General features: G+C 41.1%; 1 protein-coding gene across 1 annotated transcript in view; it reads right to left on the bottom strand.

The window, feature by feature from the left end:
• Nucleotides 1-20,934, bottom strand: part of mtmr9 (myotubularin related protein 9) — a 76,088-nt gene extending 55,154 nt beyond the window's left edge. The window contains exons 1-5 of the mRNA XM_084313980.1: nucleotides 20,900-20,934; nucleotides 14,389-14,573; nucleotides 13,081-13,189; nucleotides 12,005-12,130; nucleotides 14-187 (exon numbers count right to left, since the gene is read on the bottom strand). Coding sequence (XP_084170106.1) covers nucleotides 14-187; nucleotides 12,005-12,130; nucleotides 13,081-13,189; nucleotides 14,389-14,570 — 591 coding nt within the window. The 5' untranslated portion in view covers nucleotides 14,571-14,573; nucleotides 20,900-20,934. The remainder of the gene's footprint in view (nucleotides 1-13; nucleotides 188-12,004; nucleotides 12,131-13,080; nucleotides 13,190-14,388; nucleotides 14,574-20,899) is intronic.
• Nucleotides 20,935-22,404: the final 1,470 nt, after the last annotated feature.

Genomic DNA, 22,404 nt, shown 5'->3' with positions numbered 1-22,404 from the left:
GATGCTCTCTCACCATGGCGTTCTTCTTGTGGTAGTAGCTGAGGACCGGGAAGCGACCGCCGTGACGGAACGTGGCCACTTTCCTCAGGGTGTCGTCGTCGATGTCTCTGGGCACGGCCACCAGCGGCGGGTACGACGGGCACAGGCTGAAGTCCTTGTTGACCTCGCTCAGCCTCCACTCGTCTGTCTGGGAGGAAGGGACAGTGTTGGGTAGTGTTGTCAAAAATATAGATTTTTCGATACATATCGATTCTGAATATTTAAAAAACTGTCTCAATACTAATTTCCCGCAATATCGATATTTAATTATTCATATTTAAAAAACACACACACACACACGTGCATTCAGTTAAGTTGGAATATGACTGTAATACAAACAGTTCAGTTTTGTCAGGTACAGATTACAGTGTTTACTTAATTTCTAAGATTATATCATTTAGTTATTTTTAAATGTGTGATCTAAAGATAAACAAAGGGTTTTAAAAGTGTTCTATTTATCTTCTCTTATAGTACCAGAGAGAAGCTGAGGAGAATCAACCGGCAGCAAAAGCTAAATTTATAAAAAAAAAGAATATATGAATCTATTTTTTTATTTTATTTAATTCTTTACATTTTAAGATTGAACCTTTTCCCCGTGGTATCGAAAATGGTATTGAATATCGATACTTTTCAAGGTATCGTATCGAAGTTCGAAATTCCAGTATCGTGACAACACTTCCACTCATTTACAGCACAGACTCAATAAACCACTCAGCCATCCGTTTTGCCACCGTATAAATTGATAGGCTGGTCCTCCCTCCACACCAAGCGACTTCATCACTGGCTTCTACTTATTTATAAGATTCTGCTAGGAAAGAAGAGACACCGGGTTCGACTCCGGCTGTCGGCGTTGCCTCCGGCTTGGGCCGGCCGTCATACTAACTCAATTGGCGGAGTTAGCGGGTGGGAAGTCGATGGGTGGTAATCTGGACGTTGTGGACAGCGACTCCTACAGGTCGGTTGGGGGACGCCTGCACAGCAGAGACAGGAAGCAGCAGGGGTAGTGTGAGCCTCCCACACGTTACACCTCGCCAATGAGAGTCCGCGCTGGCAGGTGAAAAGATGCGACAGGCTGCCTCCTCGTGTATCGGAGGGGACACGTGATGCAAGGCTTCTATCCTCCCTACGACCGACCAGTGGGGGGCATATGCGAGCAACGTTCAAGACAGGGGAGGGGAGAATTGGCACAATGGAATTGGGATGGGAGAAAAATAGAAAAAGGGGAGAAAAGGTGGATAATAAAAAAAAAAAAATCTGTTAGGAAAGACACCGAAATACCTCTCCGGCCTCCTGCACCTTTCCCGTAACAACTACAATCACTTCATCAATTCCCACACTGGTCTTTGGCCAGAATTCCTTTCATTTTGCTGCTGTAAATGACTGGAACTCTCTTCAAAACTCCCTTGAACTTTCATCACGTGGAACATTCTCAAGCGACCACATCACTTCCATCATTGCATCACTTCCGTCCTTTCACGTGTTTAAGCAGGAACTGCAACGGTCACTAGCTGACTGATGCACATGTCGATTCCCCTTCTCCTCTCTGTGGGGTAGGTGGTGACGTCAGCACAACACGCATCACCAGGACGGGAGCATGTCTATGTTCCCCGGGTCCTATGTTCCTCAGGTCCTATGTTCCCCAGGTCCTATGTTCCCCAGGTCCTATGTTCCCCAGGTCCTATGTTCCCCAGGTCCTATGTTCCCCAGGTCCTATGTTCCCCAGGTCCTATGTTCCCCAGGTCCTATGTTCCCCAGGTCCTATGTTCCCCAGGTCCTATGTTCCCCAGGTCAGGTCCTATGTTCCCCAGGTCCTATGTTCCCCAGGTCAGGTCCTATGTTCCTCAGGTCCTATGTTCCCCAGGTCAGGTCCTATGTTCCTCAGGTCCTATGTTCCCCAGGTCATATGTTCCCCAGGTCCTATGTTCCCCAGGTCCTATGTTCCCCGGGTCCTATGTTCCCCGGGTCTTATGTTCCCCAGGTCCTATGTTCCCCAGGTCCTATGTTCCCCAGGTCCTATGTTCCCCAGGTCCTATGTTCCCCAGGTCCTATGTTCCCCAGGTCCTATGTTCCCCAGGTCCTATGTTCCTCAGGTCCTATGTTCCCCAGGTCCTATGTTCCCCAGGTCCTATGTTCCCCAGGTTCTATGTTCCCCAGGTCCTATGTTCCCCAGGTCCTATGTTCCCCAGGTCCTATGTTCCCCTGGTCCTATGTTCCCCAGGTCCTATGTTCCCCAGGTCCTATGTTCCCCAGGTCCTATGTTCCCCAGGTCCTATGTTCCCCAGGTCCTATGTTCCCCCAGGTCCTATGTTCCCCGGGTCCTATGTTCCCCAGGTCCTATGTTCCCCAGGTCCTATGTTCAGGTCCTATGTTCCCCAGGTCCTATGTTCCCCAGGTCCTATGTTCCCCGGTAGCGATAGATAGTCGGTTATGCTTAGAGTTTATCTTTAGAGCAGGGCGATAGACCACCAGCCCTGATTCCAAACTCTAACATTAACCAACTTCGAAAGAGTCGCCAAGCTTAACCAGTTCGAAACAATTAATACAAATTAATACAATTTCCAATCAACCAATCAATCAATCGGGGAACCTAGAACCTGGGGAACATAGGACCTGGGGAACATAGAACCTGGGGAACATAGAGCCCGGGGAACATAGAGCCCGGGGAACATAGAACCCGGGGAACATAGAACCCGGGGAACATGGAGCCCGGGGAACATGGAGCCCGGGGAACATAGAGCCCGGGGAACATAGAACCCGGGGAACATAGAACCTGGGGAACATAGAACCCGGGGAACATAGAACCCGGGGAACATGGGGATGACCCCACCAGGACTGAGCTGCCAGCCATGGACATCCTCTACACACAGAGGTGCAGAAGGAAAACCGGGGAACATTCTCAGAGACCACGATCACGCCAGTCGCAAACTTTTCACTCGACTACCGTGTGGCAAACGGTACGGGAGCATCGGCACAAGAAGAGACGGCTGTTTCCCCAACGAGTCACAAGACTCCTGAACAAGGACAAGAACAGGAGAGAGCCCTTTTAAAAAACTCTTGAACACACACACACCTCAAACTCTTGAACACACACACACCTCAAACTCTTGAACACACACACACCTCAAACTCTTGAACACACACACACCTCAAACTCTTGAACACACACACACACCTCAAACTCTTGAACACACACACACCTCAAACTCTTGAACACACACACCTCAAACTCTTGAACACACACACACCTCAAACTCTTGAATACACACACACACCTCAAACTCTTGAACACACACACACCTCAAACTCTTGAACACACACACACACCTCAAGCTCTTGAACACACACACACCTCAAACTCTTGAACACACACACACCTCAAACTCTTGAACACACACACACCTCAAACTCTTGAACACACACACCTCAAACTCTTGAACACACACACACCTCAAACTCTTGAACACACACACACCTCAAACTCTTGAACACACACACCTCAAACTCTTGAACACACACACACCTCAAACTCTTGAACACACACACACACTTCAAACTCTTGAACACACACACCTCAAACTCTTGAACACACATAAGGCACATGCACTCTGCACCTTAACCCTTTCACTGCCACACGACAGAAGGTTATCCCTTTACTATCACACAACCGACGGCGATGCTCCATCATTAGCACTTTTACGCAAGACACTTTCTGTATAAACTGACTATTTTATTATATCTTACCTCATTTAGATATTTTATTTATCGTACTACTACTACTTATTGTTCTTAGACACACACACACACACTGCACCTTACCATGCACATACACTACACGCAAGACAATTTCTGTAAATATTTGTATCTTACCTTATTTTATTTTGATCTTACTACTACTACTACTTTGTTACCACTCTTGTATTCATTGCTGTTTCTTAATTGTGCACTGTTGAGTCTGAGCTCAAAACACAAGAATTGCATTACCTGCAATGCCCCTGTATTTGACTAATAAAATAACTTGAACTCTATATATTACACACCTGCAGTTCAGGGACGTGCACAGGACTTTAGAGGGGCAGGTGCTCAAAGGCTGAAAAGGGCACTATACCTGTGTGTGTTTTAACCGAGCGCCCGTAGTGCGCAAGCCCGATTTTTAAGGGCCCTTTTCGGGCGGAGGGGCCCCCTTTTAATGCTTTTTGGGGGGTTTTGGTGATCAAATATTGAACTATAATAATCAGTGCAGGAGCTCACTTATCCTTGAAAGACACTTTTATCACTGACTTAAAAGGCCCATACATCTACATAAATGTTCAGGGGGGAGGGAATAAGTGCTTACCCTACAGACCCCAAGAAGTGCTGTATATTCTGTATTGTTTAATATAAATGCATTTTTTATTCCAATCACGATTTGTATTTGAGATTCCCAAATCCCATCGGACTTGACTTCTTTGTAGAGTTGTTCCGATACCGATACCGGTATCGGAAATGCCGCCGATACTGCCTAAAATGCTAGTATCGGTATCGGCGAGTACACGTAAATTCTAGCCTCCGATCCCATGATGTAATTTATCTCCTGCCGAGTCCTGCGGAGAGTGAGGATTATAAAATGAACATGTTTTAAAGTGTGATGCTGTGTCATTTTAACAGCAGATACACTTTCTTAAATTCCATTGTCCCCGACAGTGCGGTGTGACGGGGAGCTCGGACGGGAATCGGGATGTGTTTGGCTGGTGTTATGATAGCATTAGCTGGAAAGATAGCTAGTTGGAACAACATCCGCTTTTAACGTTACATCAAATCAGATGATCGCCTGTCCTTTCTCCAGGACCTAACACTGTCCGTGACCGTCTATCAACAATAATGCACCCACGGTGAATTGTATTTAAGTTAAGTAGCTACGGACTAGCGTTAGCTGACTATTACTAACGTTATCTTAATGTCACTGCGGGAAGGCGAGCTAGGTCAGTTAGCTTAGCTTGATAACGTTACCGTGTCTAAAGTTGGTGCTATTCACATAATCCAGCAATAATGGCTGCAGACCTGCAAGCAAAGTACAGCAAGTGCCAAAGGATAAGAGTCTGAGGCGGAGTTTCAAAAGAGAATGTTGAATATTTATTTTGCATCAAAAACCACAACATGAACGTTCCATCTGCCACTAGCTTACAGACTGAATAGGGTATATCTGCAGAGCCACTGAGTAGCGAGTGCAACACCGTTTAATGTCCGTGTGGATCATTGGAGTAGGGTATATCTGCAGTGCTGCAGCCCATACTCATTGATTAATGATACTAATACAAATCTATACAATCACCTGTTGTTGAATAAATACCATACGTTCTAGTTATTACTAAAAAACAGTATAACAGTATCTGAAAAAAGAAAAAAAAAAAAAGTATAATTTATATAATTTTTTTTTTTATGCACTGGTATCGGATAAATATTGGTATCGGCCGATACCCAAAGCTTAGGTATCGGAATCGGATCGGAAAGGGAAAAATGGTATCGGAACATCTCTACTTCTTTGTGTCCCTCAGTGAGTGTAATACCAGCATTCAACTGTATGGGCCACAGCGGTTTCTATCATCATCATCATCACCACCCACGCTATGCATAAAATATATAGGTCCGCGGAGAGGCACGCTGAGGAGGCCGTGCAAACTGCAATGGAATATGGGGCATCGCTCTCTTTACCTAATATTTTGATTCTATCCTGACATTTTTCAGTTGGAAGGGCAGTCTATATGCGTAATGGTAAAAAAAAAAAAAAAAAAAAAAGGCAATTTTTTTATGAGGCTCAAAAAGGCAGGTGCTCAAGCACCCCTTGGGCTCTATGTGTGCACGTGCCTGCTGCAGCTGTCACCCAGCCTTTTAACTGTAATTTGACTGTTCTGCTTCATGTAGTATGTAATTTCATTTGGTTGTTTGTTTGATGTGTTTTAACTATTTCCCGTACCACCTCTGTGATGTTTGTACCATCTGTCTCACTTCTATTTTATTTAATAACATATTTTTTGTCCCCTTTCCCTGTTACCCTTTCAAGGGGAAATTTTTTCCTCTCGCCAGGCCATCACTGAAAATAAGAATTTGTTCTTAACACGCCATACCCGATGATAGTCGGGTCAACTCGCCGAACGTTCAGCGCCAGACCCGAGTATAATAGTCGGGTTTTCATCGTTATTTCTTTTATTTGATATTTCCATTCAGTACAGGCACACTGACATCTGGGTAGCAGTATCGAGCACCCTTTAAAACATGATATCTTGGCCTGTGGGTCGATCAGAGGTCTCCAGTCAGATTTCTATTGGTCGGGCAAGGGGACCGGTTGTCCCGATCGGATTGAGAAACGTGAATTGCTCCCGGTCCATGATTAGTCCAGTCATTATAGGCCAGAATTAGGCTAAACCTAGGACAAATTGCAACATTAGCAAACTCAACTGATTTTGTATCCTCAATATGTCTTTAGTGAGAGAAAAAAAGTCCCAAGGAATCCCATCATGGGAAATGTGTTTTTTTTTCAATGTACTTGATTGCTGGCAGGATCACTGACGACACTGTCTTTCAGAGATTGTGACTCGTTCAAATTTTGAGGTAGCTCAAAAGTAAAGATACCATTTGATTCTAGACAACCTCGGGTTTCCAATGAGACCAACCATGTCATGTTACCTCATTGGAAAGGGGGCTACATACCTAATTATTCAAAGTTAAGACGATTTTTTGGGGAGGGAAATATGGCCATCACCATTTTTCAAATGGTCCCTTGGCCTTCTACCTCAATATATGTTAATGGAAATGGGTTACATGGGTACCTACAAGCCTCCCCTATACAGACATACCAAATTTATGTTAAGCCCATGTAGTTTTGTGCAAGAATCATGTAGTGTTTTGCATGCTGTACAAATATGTAATTTCCGCCTATTATAAAAAACCCCATCTCCATGGACCTATCCCCACGGACATAAACCCTTGAGCCCCATCCTCGTGGACTGAGCTCCACAGAGCCTATCTACTAATATTCCAAGAAGAAAAAAATGTCTTTATCAAATGTTTTGATTAGTTCTGGCGTGTATGCTAATTGGTGCATATCAAATAAGATAATGTGTGATTTGCATGAGTAAACAGAATAATTCAATGAAGTTGTGATTGACTTTTTTTCTTGTCTTTGTGTGTGTAATCAGCTTGTGAGTTTTTAATAGTGATATCTAAAAATAAAATTTTCACCACTATGTTATAACAGGCATTTTTCGATATGAATATATATAGGTCGTTTTCAAAACTTTCCCATGATGGGATTCCTTGGGACTTTTTTTCCCTCACTAAGGACATAATGAGGATACAAAATCAGTTGAGTTTGCTACTGTTGCAATTTGTCCTAGGTTTTTTCATATAATGACTGGACTAGATATGTGGCGGATTATGTTGGCGACACGATCGACAGCAATACTGGGACTCGCGATCAGATAATTGGAATATTCTTTTTGGGGTACATCCTAGTGAAGGTAAGGCCTATATGGTATCAATCCTGCTGTGATCCAACCATGATTTCACTTCGATCACAATATATGTGTGTAACGTTACTCCACAACGTGTGCCGTTGGTGACGATCAAAGCATCAAAAAAACTACCCCCCCCACCCCCACCCATGCATTCATGATGAAACATAATACCGATAATATAGATGTGATTTAAAAATAGTAGAGTGTACAGGCGAGAAATTACAACATTTTCAGTGAATTGCACGTATTGCTGCATAGCGTCGTTTTCTGGGATTAGACAGGATTATTCTAAAACTATAGTCATATTCACCACGGTATAAAACGGGAATGTATGGATGAAAAAATCTCATATTGAACGATAGATGGGTGATGTCAAATGGGCGATGTCAAATGGGCCATAGTATTGTATCCATAGCTATAATATAGAATATAGTTATAGCCCTGCAAACACTGCCACGTATTCCTATACTTTAGAGCGTTGCGCTTTTAACAACACATCACGCATATCGTTCCGGCATCCAAAGTGTTAATTGACCTGCCTGGTTAAATTAAGGTTAAATAAAAAAAGAATGTATGGCAGGAGATTTTCAAACCGAGTGCCTCTCAGCTCCATTGGATTGGAGTGAGTCACACAGAAAAACTATCGGGATGGATAGATAGCACGCAGATGCCCCTGTATTGTTGTGTATTTGACAAATAATGCTTGTAAAATAACCTGGAATTCATGAATGAATGGATGGATGGAGTACTACATTTCCTATGTTATTGTTGTTCAAAAGCCATAATATAGCCCAGATATACCTAGTGGCTCCTATAACATATGGAGTGTTAGAATGCTCCAATATATTATTATTAATAATGCTCCCATCATAGAGTCCAAGTCTTTGAGCATTATATTATTAATACGGCTGTCAAAGTTAACGCAGTATTAACGCGTTATCGCCCGATTCTATTAACGCCACTATTTTTTTAACTCACGATTAACTTTTAAGATTTTTTTTTATAATCTTTTTTTTACTAGACTACACTCCGGTGTATTATTGATGCTCTCATTGATACTATGTTTGTTTCTGAAGTGTGTGTGTGTGTGTGTGTGTGTGTGTGTGTGTGTGTGTGTGTGTGTGTGTGTGTGTGTGAGAGATAGATATATAGAGAGAGAGGGGGTGAGAGAGATGAGGAAGGGGCAAGAGAGAAAGAGAGCTGGGAGAGTGTGTGTGTGAGAGAGAGGGGGGGGGGGGGTGATTACTCAGCCCTTGTGTGGGTGAATGTAACAAGTTCCTAATGTTTTCTTTCCCCTATTATTTCATGCACACTTTATTCATTGTTTTAAATTATTATTTTCTTTTAAGTTATTTTGTGCATCTCTGTTTTGAATTTGATGCAAATTTGCAATGCATGAGGGTCATCCTTTTGTGTTAAATGGCTGCATAAAGCAAGCATTTGTTGACTCATGTTGATAAGAGTATTAAAACTTGGAACTTGAAAAAGATCTGTTTATGGTAGATAAAAAAAAAATGTGATTAATCGCGAGTTAACTATGGACAATCATGCGATTAATCAGATTAAATATTTTAATCGATTGACAGCACTAATGATTAATAATGCTCCCATCATAGACTTGGGGCTAGATCGACAAAGAATGGATTGCACGGTGCTAATTGCACCGTTACTTACAATTATGAATTGTAAGTAAGGGTGCAATTAGCACCGTTCAATCCATTCTTTGTGGATCTAGCCCAAAGTCTTTGGAGTTATATATCATTAATAGTGCTCCCATCATAGACTCCAAGTCTTTGGAGTGTTACAATGGGAGAAATAAGTATTGAACACATCAGCATTTTGTCCCGTAAATATATTTCCAATGTAAACATTAAAGTACATACATAAATAAAGTTATGTGTAATAAAGTGGAATGACATAGGAAAAAAGTATTGAACACACTGAATTAACTGAAATTAATTCAATACTTGGAGAAGCCTTTGTTTGTAATGACAGCTTCAATGATGCTTTCTGTATGATGTAACTAATCACCCGCAGTATTCAGGTCAGCGTTTCCGTTAGCCGGTAATTACCGGTATTTGACTGGCAAAATCTGTTGAAGTCCGACAAATTTTATCTCTCCGGTCATAGTGTCCGGTGAAAATAGTTCCCTCTGGGCACAGTTTGATTATTTGAATTGTATTTGGATGGGCTGGAGTTGGGTGGCCTATGCGATGAACGAAACAATCATTGCGTTTGTTGTCGTTGCTTCGCCAAGCAGCCGGTCTGGTAATGACGACGCTGTGTCAGTGAGAGCTTGCTGCTGGATTTGCGGAAGGCATGCAGCTGCAGACCCACAGAACCCACCAGCTTTGCTGGCACAGTGCGGTCCCCAGACCTGGAAAGCTGCTCTGCGGGTCTGCAGCTGGATGCTTCTTGCAAACTAACTGCGGCCGGCTCGCGCTGATATATCAGCTGCCAGCTCGCTGACACAGGATGTCATTGACCGGCTGCTTGGTGAAGCAACGACAAATGTAATGATTGTTTCGTTCATCGCATAGGCTATTTAATTTTAGCCTATTTTAATACAATTCAAATAATCAAATTGTGCTTAGAGGGAATTATTTTCACCAGACATTATGAGCAGCAGCACCAAGTCGTTGGGAGGTGGAGATATACATCACGGCGCAAACCCACGATAATGTTGCCGTCTCTCTGCCAAATTTCTCAGTTCTTCGCTTGATATAATTAATACAAATGTCCAATATAACGGAATTCGTTAGCTCATAAAAATGTGATTATAACAGACTGCTGTTTATTAAGGTCGGGCAGACTGCCCACCGACACCTCAAGTCGGCAGCAGCACGCAGTCTCGAGGGACTTATTTTATTTGGAATATATTAATGACTGTATATACGCAAAAGTAGTCTAGTTTTAAGTTAAAATATTATAAATGCCTTGATGATGTCATTCTTTATATAGGCCTATCAATTGTTTTTAAGCTCAATAAACTCTGACCGGAATTTATCCCATTTGTCCGGTAGATTGAAATCTACCGGACACTCAGACCTGCAAAAAAAATTCTAACGGAAACCAGGTGTGATTTTGGCCCATTCCTCTACAGATTGTCTTTAAATCTTGAAAATTGTGTGGGGGGGGGGGGGGGGGGGGGGGGGCTCTTGTGAATCTGGATCTTCAGATGCTTCCACAAATGTTCAATTGGATTTAAGTCAGGTGATTGACTGGGCCATTCCAACAAGTTGATTTTATTTCTCTGAAACAAACTGCGAGTTTCCTTTGCCGTTTGCTTTGGATCGTTGTCCTGCTGGAAGGTCCACCCACGTGTCATCCTCAGCATCCTGGTGAATGGCATCAGGTTCCTCTCAAGAATTTATCTGTACATGGCTCCATTCATTGTTCCTTCAATGATATGAAGTCTGCCAGTACCAGGAGAGGAGAAGCAGCCCCACACCATGATACTTCCACCTCCAAACTTCACTGTTGGTAGTGTTATTCGGGTAATGTGCACTGCCATTTCTCCTCCAAACATGGTGTGTTGTGCGACAGCCAGAAAGTAACATTTTGGTCTCATCTGACCAGAGTACATGCTCCCAGTAGTTCACCGGCTTGTCCAAATGTTGTTTGGCAAACTTTAAACAAGCTTCAACATGTCTTTTCTTCAGTAGTGGAGTCTTGCGGGCTGAGCGTGCACAGAGGCCATGGCGGTGGAGTGCATTGCCTATGGTCCTTTCTGTCACAGTTGTACCTGCTGCCTCCAAGTCTTTCTGGAGCTCTTTCCTAGTAGTCCTTGGCTCTCTGGCTTTTTTTTTTTTTTTTTTTTTTTTTTTTAAACCTTTATTTTACCAGGTAGTCACTTGAGATCAAATATCTCTTTTTCGAGCAAGACCTTCGAGAGATCCTTCCGACTCCCTGATCAGAAATGTTGCGAGGAGCACCTGTGCATGGCCGGTTGATGATGGAGTGATGTTGCTTCCACTTATGGATAATGCCCCCAATGGTGCTTACTGGAAGATTCTGAAGTTGTGAAATACGTCTTTAGCTAATTCTATTGTCATGATTTGCAATAATCTGTTTGTGAAGGTCTTGGGAGCTCTTTGCTTTTACCCATCATTTGATGTTTCTTGTGTGGTAACAAAAAAAAAACATCTTATAGCCCATCAATATATTCTAAGTTGACATTATTAGCACAGATAGGAGGTAGAGTTGCCTCCTAATTAGTGCCTCCTTGCTGTGGTGTACTGCTTTTTCTTAGTGTGTCCAATACTTTTTTCCTGTTTCATTTCACTTTATTACACATAACTTTATTTACATATGGACTTTAATGTTTAGATTTCATGTCTGGATTTCTTGAGTTAATACCAAAGTCTGGTGCAAATTTAGCTTAAATACGCTCATTGGAAATACATTTACTGAACAAAATGTTGATGTGTTCAATACTTATTTCCCCCACTGTATATCATTAATAGTGCTCCTACCATGGATTCCAAGTCTTTGAAGGCGTCCTCTGGGAGGAAAGAGTTCCAGCCATCTTCTATGACCTCAAACATGGGTCGGTGGAAGAACGGATACATCAGGGAGACCGAGTCGAGAGTAGAGAGAGCCTGGAGGACCACACGCAAACAATAAGGGTTATTATGCTCTTTATATTTCAAATGATAATACATAAGATCTTCATTTGTTTATTTTGGTGACATCAGTTGGTGATAAGCAGTCATTTCTGTTGCATTTGTACACAGTATCGACTTGCTTTCCATCTTGAAGATTCATGCCAACTGCCGAATCATTCCAAACAAACTGCCGTTGATGCAGGCAACATAAAACACATCACTTCCTGTTTGCCAGATGATGCGCTCTGTAATGTTCTACCAGATAAAGCATTCATGAACTAGTTATATGTAGAATCACTATTGTGTTAAATCAACTGGTGATAAGAGTGTCAAAACAGAGTGATATGAATTTTTTTTGAGATTATTACTTTAATAAGAAATAGAATGTGATTCACTGCCACAAGGAGAGAGGTTTAAAAGCACTAACTAAGATTTGCAATGGTTTGAAATGCGGAGTGGGTTGATTCATTAACTACTTAACACTGCACAGACTCTGGCACAGTCTGCCACTACTACAGTCTGCTACGACCATGTATACTATTATCAATAGAACATACTTCCATTCTATTGTTTATATGTTCCATTTTCTTTTTTAATTATTATCGTTTCTATTAATATTATCCGTTTCCTGCCTGGACCCCCTCCCCCATGCTGCTGCTATGACACCTGAATTTGGAACACTTGACTTGACTTACCTGGAATAATAATAAACTGGTAAACTTTATTTGTATAGCACTTTTCATACAGAAATTGCAGTTCAAAGTGCTTCACAGCAGTAAACAATACAGGCATAAGCGAGCATAAAAAAGATAGAGGTAGGTAAGGTAAATCACAGTGTTTTTCATTCGGATCTAACATCCCAATAGGCCTCTCTGTTTACAGTTTCATTCAGTAATACAAATAACAATAATCATCATCATACGGTTTTCAGACCTCTCTCTTACCTCTATAGACCTGGCGATGTTGAGACACTCTTCCATGCCAGGGATGTCGAGCTGAATCACTCTCAGGTCTTTACACTTCACGATGATGGTCCCAAGAGAACCCACAAACCTGAGAGACAATTCATTTACATTTAGTCATTTAGCTGATGCTTTCATCCAAAGCGACTTACAAGTTTTGAACAACAAGTCAGCAGGAAGGGTACAACTCTATCAGCTGAGTAACAATGTTCATCAAAGTGTTGAGTTAAGTGTAGGTTAGTATTAGGACAAGTGCATGACAGTAAGGTTAGTTAGGATTAGAGTTTATTTTTTTTTAAATTTTTTCATTTAATTTCAGATAATGATGAAGTGCGTCTTTAGACGAAGGCGAAAGATTGGACGGGTTTCGGCTGTCCTAACTGTGGTGGGAAGTTCGTTCCACCATTGTGGGGCAAGGACTGAGAATAGGTGACTTCTCTTTGATGACCCTCCCAGAGCTCGGATAGGAGTGGGTCTGAGGCGGCCAGAAGATGCAGAGCGTAGGGGGTCTTGATTGAAGTTTTGTTTGATTGTATTGATTGAAGAAGTGTGTCTTTAGTCGACGGCGAAAGATTGGTCGGGTATGGTCGGGTTTTGGCTGTCCTAACTGTGGCGGCCAGAAGATGCAGATCGTAGGGGTCTTGAGGGTGTGTAGTTAGAGACCATTGACCGGAGGTAGGCGGGAGCGGTTCCCTTTGCCGCACGGTATGCTAGGTCGAGGGCCTTGACGCGGATTTGTGCGGCAATGGGGAGCCAGTGCAGGTCCCTAAGAAGTGGGGTGACATGGGGCGACTTCGGTAGGTTTGAGATCAGGCTGCGTTCTGAATGAGTCTGAATTCAGACTCGAAGGTAAAGTGGTGCATCAGGGTGGGGGCGGGCGCCACGGCATGCGACGGCTGTCACAATATGATGCTACAATTATTGTTGAGGGAATATCCATGTCAAAAAGAATAGCCTATATAGCAATGTCTTTATTATTTTTTGAATATTTCAGCTAATGGTTATTTTTTTTTGCCCTCCAAAAATATGCCTACATCAGCTTCTAGAAATAATAATCAAACGTTAATTTTGATAATCACTTCTTCTCAGATGCCAACATCATATGACCTATCAGAAAACCTGTCTACACATTATTGAGATATAATCTATATCCATAAGAAATGTAATGTCTGAAAAATGTGTGCCAAAAAGGTAGAAAAGCAAGTGACAATGCTTTGATTTCTGATATGTTACATGATAAACCGGTATGGGTTATCGGCGCAGCGCTGGAATCAGAGGCCAGAGAGTCACCTCTTCTCGATGGAGTCGATGTTGGAGTGCAGCAGCCAGAGCTCCTCCGTGTTGTCCTGCCTGGAGGAGAGGATGAGGTGGTGCCCCGTCAGACACAGCGTGCCCTCCACGGTGGGCATGAAGGGCCGGTGGAGCACCACCCCGTCCACCCGGGGAGTCTTGATCAGCTCGACAAACTCCATGATCTGATTAAATTACATTCAAATGTATTGTCAGTATAGATACAGCACAAGTACAGTACAGTAACAGTAACATGCAATAGTAATATACAACGTACAGTAGGGCTGGGCGATTAATACATTTTTCGATTAATTCGAATGAATGATCTAGGACGATTTTGAAAAAAAATTATCGATAAAAATATATATATATATATATATATATATATTTTTAGATTCACCTTTTATTTTACAAAAAAACTGATGTTTGGTGAAAGTTAGATTTGCACTTTATTAATCCCAATAGGGCAATTCATTCTTGTTTGATGATCAAGAGGCACGTTTTATTTGTTTTAAGTGAAGTTTGGTGAAAAAGCAATTATTGCACTATTAATCCCAATAGGGACATTCATCTTTGTTTGATCAAGTTCAAGAGTAACCTTTTATATATATGTGTATATATATATATATATATATATATATATATATATATATATATATATATATATATATATATATATTATTTTTTTTAAGTGAAGATTGGTGAAAGTTAGGTTTGCACTTCAATCCCAAATAGGGAAATTCATCTTGGTTTGATAATTTTTTTGTGTCAAATAAAAACAAAGGTTATTTGAATGATTTCCTAGGCGTTTCTAGTTTTCAAGAGAAAAAAATGGATTAAAATCGGAAATCGGATTTAAAAAGAAATAATCAGAGATTTTATTTTTAGGCCATATCGCCCAGCCCTAACGTACAGGTGATTAAACTGGGTATAACACTAGTTTAATTAGTACTACTGGGTAATAGTGCTAATCAAATGTATGTAGAGTTGTAGTATTGATACAGGTTTAAAGACACTATGGTGGTAGTAGTAAGTCATACTAGCCAGCAGCGTAACTACAGTAGTAAGAGTAGGTAAGGGATATATACAGATATAGTATCTACAGAAAGGATTATGCAGGTATATACAGACAGATGCAGATAGATATATAAACAGTAAGAATATATATATAAATATATAAATAAATAAATTAAATAAAAATTAAATAAATAAAAATTAAATAAATAAATAAATAAATAAATAAATAAATAAATAAATAAATAAATAAATAAATAAATAAATAAATAAATAAATAAATAAATAAATAAATAAATAAATAAATAAATAAATAAATAAATAAATAAATGCGGTATATAGCATTATTGTACATGCTATCATACAGAGTTATATGGGTTATATGTGCAGGTAGGGGCAGGGGCTGAGCTGAGGGGCAGAGAAGAGCCCGGCGATGAGGATTAGGCACAGGCCACCATTATTGGAATATTCTGTGATTTGGAGCGACGTTGTAATTCTGAGATATTTCCCTAAACAATGGTATTAGGGATGCAGAGCCGCCATGCGTTTAAAAATAAAATGCAGTGAAAGCTTGGGATTGATTGATTGATTTTTATTGTGGAGTAAAAGACAGCATCCAAGGGATACAAACATGAGAAAGTGCAAGCACTTATTTCCATCATGGTCCCTGATTTTGGACATGGACAGACATCATAAACATAAAGCATCATAATAAAATATAGATCATCATCATAATAAAAAACATAGAGCATCATAATAAAACATATAGCAAGCAACCCCATAAAACATTAACCTGCATTTCACTTCTACATATACTATCAAGAGACTATAGACAGATACGCCCTAACCTCTCCTTCCTAGACGTGGCTCCTCTCCAATTCACTGGCTAGCCATTTCTTTGTGGCACGTCTAAAGCTTCCCCCCTCTTCAATGTTTTTCAGGGCCACTGGAAGCTTGTTCCACTCCAATGCCGCAGAATATTAAAAAAGTATTCGTGCCCATTAATGAGTTGAATTTTGGAAGTATAAAATCTGTACTGCTCCTTCTAGTGGAATATGAATGATTGTCACGGAAGCGATTGAAGTAATTGGATAGATATTTCGGACCCTTATTTTAACCTATCTTGTGTGTAAGACCTAATTTGATGTGAATTACCCTTTTATTGACCGGAAGCCAGTTTAGTTGCCTAAAGAAAGTTGGGTCCAGCTTAGAAACAGACACATCATTCATAGTCTAATAATGTGATTGCTTGGTCCTCTGTGCGAGTGTGTGTGCCTGTGTATGCATGCATGCATGCGTTTTCGTGTTCAACGTTAAACTATTGTGCAACCTTATACACTGTACTTAAATAAATAACGTTGCTATTTTATTGAAATTATGTTTTAAGTTGCAGGAAATTACAGCAAATGGCTTTCTTTATTGAAAATGTTCTCGCCTCCCACACGGCGGGCACAGCCACTCTCCGGACCACACCCAGTCCCTAGTCAGCACCATCTTGGGGAAAGCCCTGGTTCGGTTATTTTCAACTGCATGGATTCACTCTACTGATTTTGAGTTTGAATTTTCCTCTATGTTTAATAAATTGGATTTTGTTTCCTTATTTTAGTTGATTGCGTTTAGTGGAGGCCACACTTTTTTTTTTTTTTTTTTTTTTTTCTTTGACCAGCCAGCTGGTTCTTTTTAGCGTTTATCGCTTTTTCTGGTCAAGCATGACCGACAGAAACAGGTTGAATAGGATATAGATCGGGGGAAAGACACTGAGAAAATACGGCGAGTCCGGGAGTCGAAATCGTGTACCCCAGATCCGTGACGCGCACGGTTGTCCCCGACGCCGAAATAGCGCAGAGATACGCGGTGAGCTACTGGAGCTCCCTGGAGGCCACACTTTTAAAAATTTTTGTAGTTCAGTTAACGTAATTTATTTTTATAGAATATTTGCATAACTTGATAATAATAATAAACTTTATTTGTATAGTACGTTTCATACAAGAATAATTGCAGCCCAAAGTGCTTCACCGCAGTAATGTAAACATAAAATACATATAATGTTATGAGCTATGAGAAAAACCCTAAGAACCAACCAGTCATTTGAATGTGTAGAATAGATTCCAAGATTCCATTCAAACAGTGTTGTGGTGTAAGAGGCTTTAAAAATAAACAAATACCAATGATAGTTACTCCTTTCAACCATAGAAGGCCAACATTATGAATTGAAAATGGGGGACTGAATGAATGAATGAAAACTTTATTTAACAGATTGCAGAATGGGTACAATACAGTACGGCTCAATACACACAATTGTTAAGGGGATGAAAACCAGAGATACACATAGCATACATTTTCACCATTATAGACATAATTGACACCTCTGCCAGCTGGCTCAAATCAACGGAGGGCACTTGCTAATCGCTCTTACTTACTGACAGCAGCTATGCTGGTTACATTTACATTTATTCGTTTAGCTGACGCTTTTATCCAAAGCGACTTACAAGTTCTGTACGACAAGTCATCAGGAAGGGCACAACTCTATCAGCTGAGTAACAATGTTCATCAAAGTGTTGCGTGTTACAGTGTAGGTTAGTTTATTAGGACAAGTGTATGACAGTAAGGTTAGTTAGGGTTAGAGTTTTTTTTTTGAAGAAGAAGAAGAAAAGCCAGGCGACTGTAACGTTAGCAATATGTCATCGTGTTGGTTCTGTTCACCATGTTAAACTTTGTGTTACTAGTGACATGTTTGCGTTACTAGAAGTTCTGTCTACATTTAGGAAACGGAGGAGAGTGTACAGTCCCACCCCCCCCCCTCCCCCACCCACCCAACCTCCTCCAATGTACAGTTTCTACGTCAAATGTATATACACTCTTTTCTGGACACTTTTTGTATCACAAACAGTACTGTATTTGCAAATCTGGTATGTCATAAATGTATAGATGTAGCAGTACTGTCTGTCTGTATATCATATATGTTATAGATGATGTAATATGATGTATTGTAGCCAATTACTTAAACATCTCCTTCACAAACATAGCCACAACACTGGTAAACAAACTACCCTCCCACTCAGGGCATTATGGGGTAGAACACATAGTAGCATACTACAAAAACCTAGGGGTCCACAAAGACGACTTCAAACTTGAAATGGTAACAACCGATGAGGTACTCAAAAAATTGAGCGCCCTCCAACCTAACAAGGCCACTGGCCATGACAACATCCCCTCCAAATTCCTCAAAGACGCAGCAGCCGCCATCACCCCAGTCATCACACACATAATAAACCTCTCTATAAAACAGGGGCACGTCCCCAAGGACTTCAAAATTGCGAGAGTGACCCCTCTGCACAAAAAGGGCAGCAAATTAGACCCAGGCAACTACCGCCCTGTTTCTATTCTTACCTCCATCTCGAAAGTCATGGAGAAAATAGTCTACGAACAGGTCGAAAAGTACCTGGCGGAAAAAAATCGAATCTACGAATTCCAATCTGGCTTCAGAACGTCCCACTCCACTGACACATGCCTCCTCTATTTGAACGACCACATCAAACAAGAGGTGGACGCGGGCAAATACTGCGGCATGGTCATGCTGGACCTACAAAAGGCCTTCGACACTGTCAATCACTCCATTCTGATGGACAAGCTAAAAGCAATTGGTTTTGATAGCTTATCAGTGAGCTGGATGCAATCCTACCTGGAGGGGAGAGAACAGATGGTAGAGGTAAAACGGTACTCTATCCCCCCCCTCACAGTGAGCTGTGGTGTTCCACAAGGAAGCATACTAGGACCGCTACTCTTCCTAATTTATGCAAATGACATGTCGTCAGCCTGTGACTGCAACTTGTTCCTGTTTGCGGACGACTCAGCCCTGCTGGTCTCTGACAAGAACAAGTTGCAGGTTGAAAAAACCCTCAGCTCGGAACTAGGCAAAATCTGCATATGGCTCGCTGATAACAAACTATCATTACACATGGGCAAAACAGAGTCCATTCTCTTCGGTTCAAATAACAAACTCAGCAAGACCGACGGCTTCTCAGTTACAGTGGGTGACAATATTGTCACAAGGAAAGACGAAATTACCACCTGGGTTCCATCCTAGAGGCAAATCTTTCCTGTGACAAAATGGCATCCAATGTAATAAAAAAAGTCAGCCAACGAACTAGATTCTTGTACCGGATCTCCTCTCTGGTAAACAAGAATACCCTGAAGACTCTGGCAGGAGCACTCATTCAAGGGTACTATGACTATGCGTGCACCTCATGGTACCAAAGCACCTCAAAGGCGCTTAAAACAAAATTACAAACATCACAAAACAAACTGGTCAGACTACTACTTGACCTGAACCCCAGAACCCACCTCACCCCTGCCCACTTTGACAACCTAGGATGGCTTAGAGTAGACGACAGAGTACAGCAACTTGCAATGGGCCTGGTCTACAAGATACACTATACGACCGGGGTGCCCATGTACATCCCAAAGGTCAGTGAATACCACAACCACTACACCAGAGGAAGCTCAACAAATCATGTTAAACCCAGATTCGGCTCAAACAAGGGACTAAACACGTTTCACAATTATGCCACAACAATGTGGATGCCCTACCCAAAGCTGTAAAGGAATGTGAATCCCTGCCCACATTCAAAACCGCTCTTAAAGAGCACCTACGGGAGGCTGCAATTCGAAACTGGCCACCGTAAATGCCCAAAACCCCCACCACCTCCTAATAGACAGTCTCCTCCCCACCGCATGTATATATTCCCTCCCCGCCGTATGTATATTTCTCTCCCACCCACCCACCCCCTCCTAATGTACAGTCCCCTCCCCATCATATGTATATACTCTGTCAGGATCTAGGGGTAACAGTACTGTATATTTGAATACCGTTTATGTCACAAATGTATCAGTACTAAATACCTATATGTCCCTATGCCATAAATGTCATGTATGTTGTGTATGTCATAAATGTCTATATGAATTGAAAATGGGGGACCCTGATGGAAACAAGACAAACGTCTTTCTCAGGTCTGCATCCCCTTAACAATTGTATGTATTGAGCCGTACTGTATTGTACCCATTCTGCAATCTGTTAAATAAAGTTTTCATTCATTCATTCATGATTAATAGAAAATGGGGGACCCTGATGTAAACAAGACGAAAGTATCTCTCTGGTCTGCATCCCCTTAACAATTGTGTGTATTGAGCCGTACTGTATTGTACCCATTCTGCAATCTGTTAATAAAGTTTTCAATCAATTTAGGAAACGGAGGAGAGGCTAATGCTAACTAGCTGTGTGCCTGGCAGGACATTTTGTAAGAGGAATTGAAAACGACGAGGATAGTTCCTGCAGCACCTAGCCAAACACAGACAGCAGGAACAATCCTCGTCGTTTTCAATTCCTCTTACAAAATGTCATGCCAGCCAGGCACACAGTGAGTAGGCTGACATATAAATAACACATTGTTAGAGCTGGTTAGCGGTGTGTTTGTGTGAATGTTAAGAGATAATCTACCTGACTGACACCTTCTTCTTCTTCTTCGTTTCTGTTGTTGGTGCCGCTGGAGACGTGTGCGCTGACAAAAACACGTCGACTAGAACAACTGTATTGTGAGATTTTAGTTCCGCCCCCAAGCGTTGACAGCTATCTGTAATGCAGTGTTTGCCTGCTGCCTCCTTTTATTGCTATTTAAAACTGGCATAACTCTCGTGGATGATGACTAGATTAATAACTCGGTGAGAATCAAAGTCTTGCTTGGATTCTGTCTAGATGTTACTTTCCTGACAATTGTTTTAAAATGGGATTGATAGTTTTATTTAAATCACCATATTTTTTTTGCCCCAGCCAAGACCAGACAATATTTTAAATGATTGTTTAATTAATGTATAGCCTACACTGTCCTTATCTAACCATTTTGGTCATATCTTACAAAGATCAAAAACCAATCACATGCACCACTATCCATTTCAATACCAGATAATCTTTTTAAATGCAGGGTATGATTGGTTGATTTTTTTGATTTATTGAAAACTTTATTAACAGATTGCAGAATAGGTATAATATGTACGGCTCAATACAAACAATTGTTAAGGGGACGCAGACCAGAAAAATACTTTCGTCTTGTTTACATCAGGGTCCTCCATTTTCAATTCATCAGGGATGAATGATCAACTGTATCAAAGGTTTTTGACAGATCTAGCACAGTGTTTTCTATTATCTAAAGCCGGAATTATATATCATTGGTAATCAATGTGGTGAGTTATGTCCTATGAGTTATGAATGTTAAAAAAGCCTTATTTACCATCTACAACTCCAGCCAAGCAGGGGCGGGGCTAGGGGGTGGCTACTTGGGCTCAAGCCCCGAATGTTTTCTGAAAAGCCCTGAATCTATTTAAAAAAAAAAAGAAAAAAATTATGTTTTTTTTTACAATTAATCATTGTTACATGAAAATATGTTTGCACCAGATTTAGCAGAAGCTAATTTCCATCTGTAGTCTATCCAGCTGCTAACTGTATTTGAGTGAGTTAAGTCTTGGTGTTATGGTAGACTCAGACCTAAGGTTTAAATCACAATCAACATGTTGACAAAAACATAATTCTTCCATCTTAGAAACATAGCTAAAGTACGGCCATTTATAAATCAAAACGACGCTGAAAACCAGATCCATGCCTTTATCTCAAGCCGACTCGACTACTGTAATTCACTCCTTACCGGCCTCCCGAAAAAATACGATGATAACTATTTTATTGCAATGCACTATTGCATTACTTTATTCTATTTTACTAACTATTTTATTGCACTGCACTATTTGACTTTGTATCAGTGATAATTAAACCGTAAACAAAGACACATATTAACACTTTCAGCGCCAGATGTCGCTGTTTACTGTTACTGTTGAAAGGCCAGCGCCTTTTAACATGCATGGGGATACGTGGCTGTGTTTGCAGGCCTAAAGCTATATTATATATTATAGCTATTTTTCCATCCATACATTTCCGTTTTATACCGTCGTGAATAT

The sequence above is a fragment of the Notolepis coatsorum genome (assembly GCF_963971535.1).
Source record: "Notolepis coatsorum genome assembly, chromosome: 5".
Taxonomy (NCBI): Eukaryota; Metazoa; Chordata; class Actinopteri; order Aulopiformes; family Paralepididae; genus Notolepis; species Notolepis coatsorum.
Note: the sequence above shows the minus strand (reverse complement) of the source record. Positions and strands in the feature narration are given on the sequence as shown.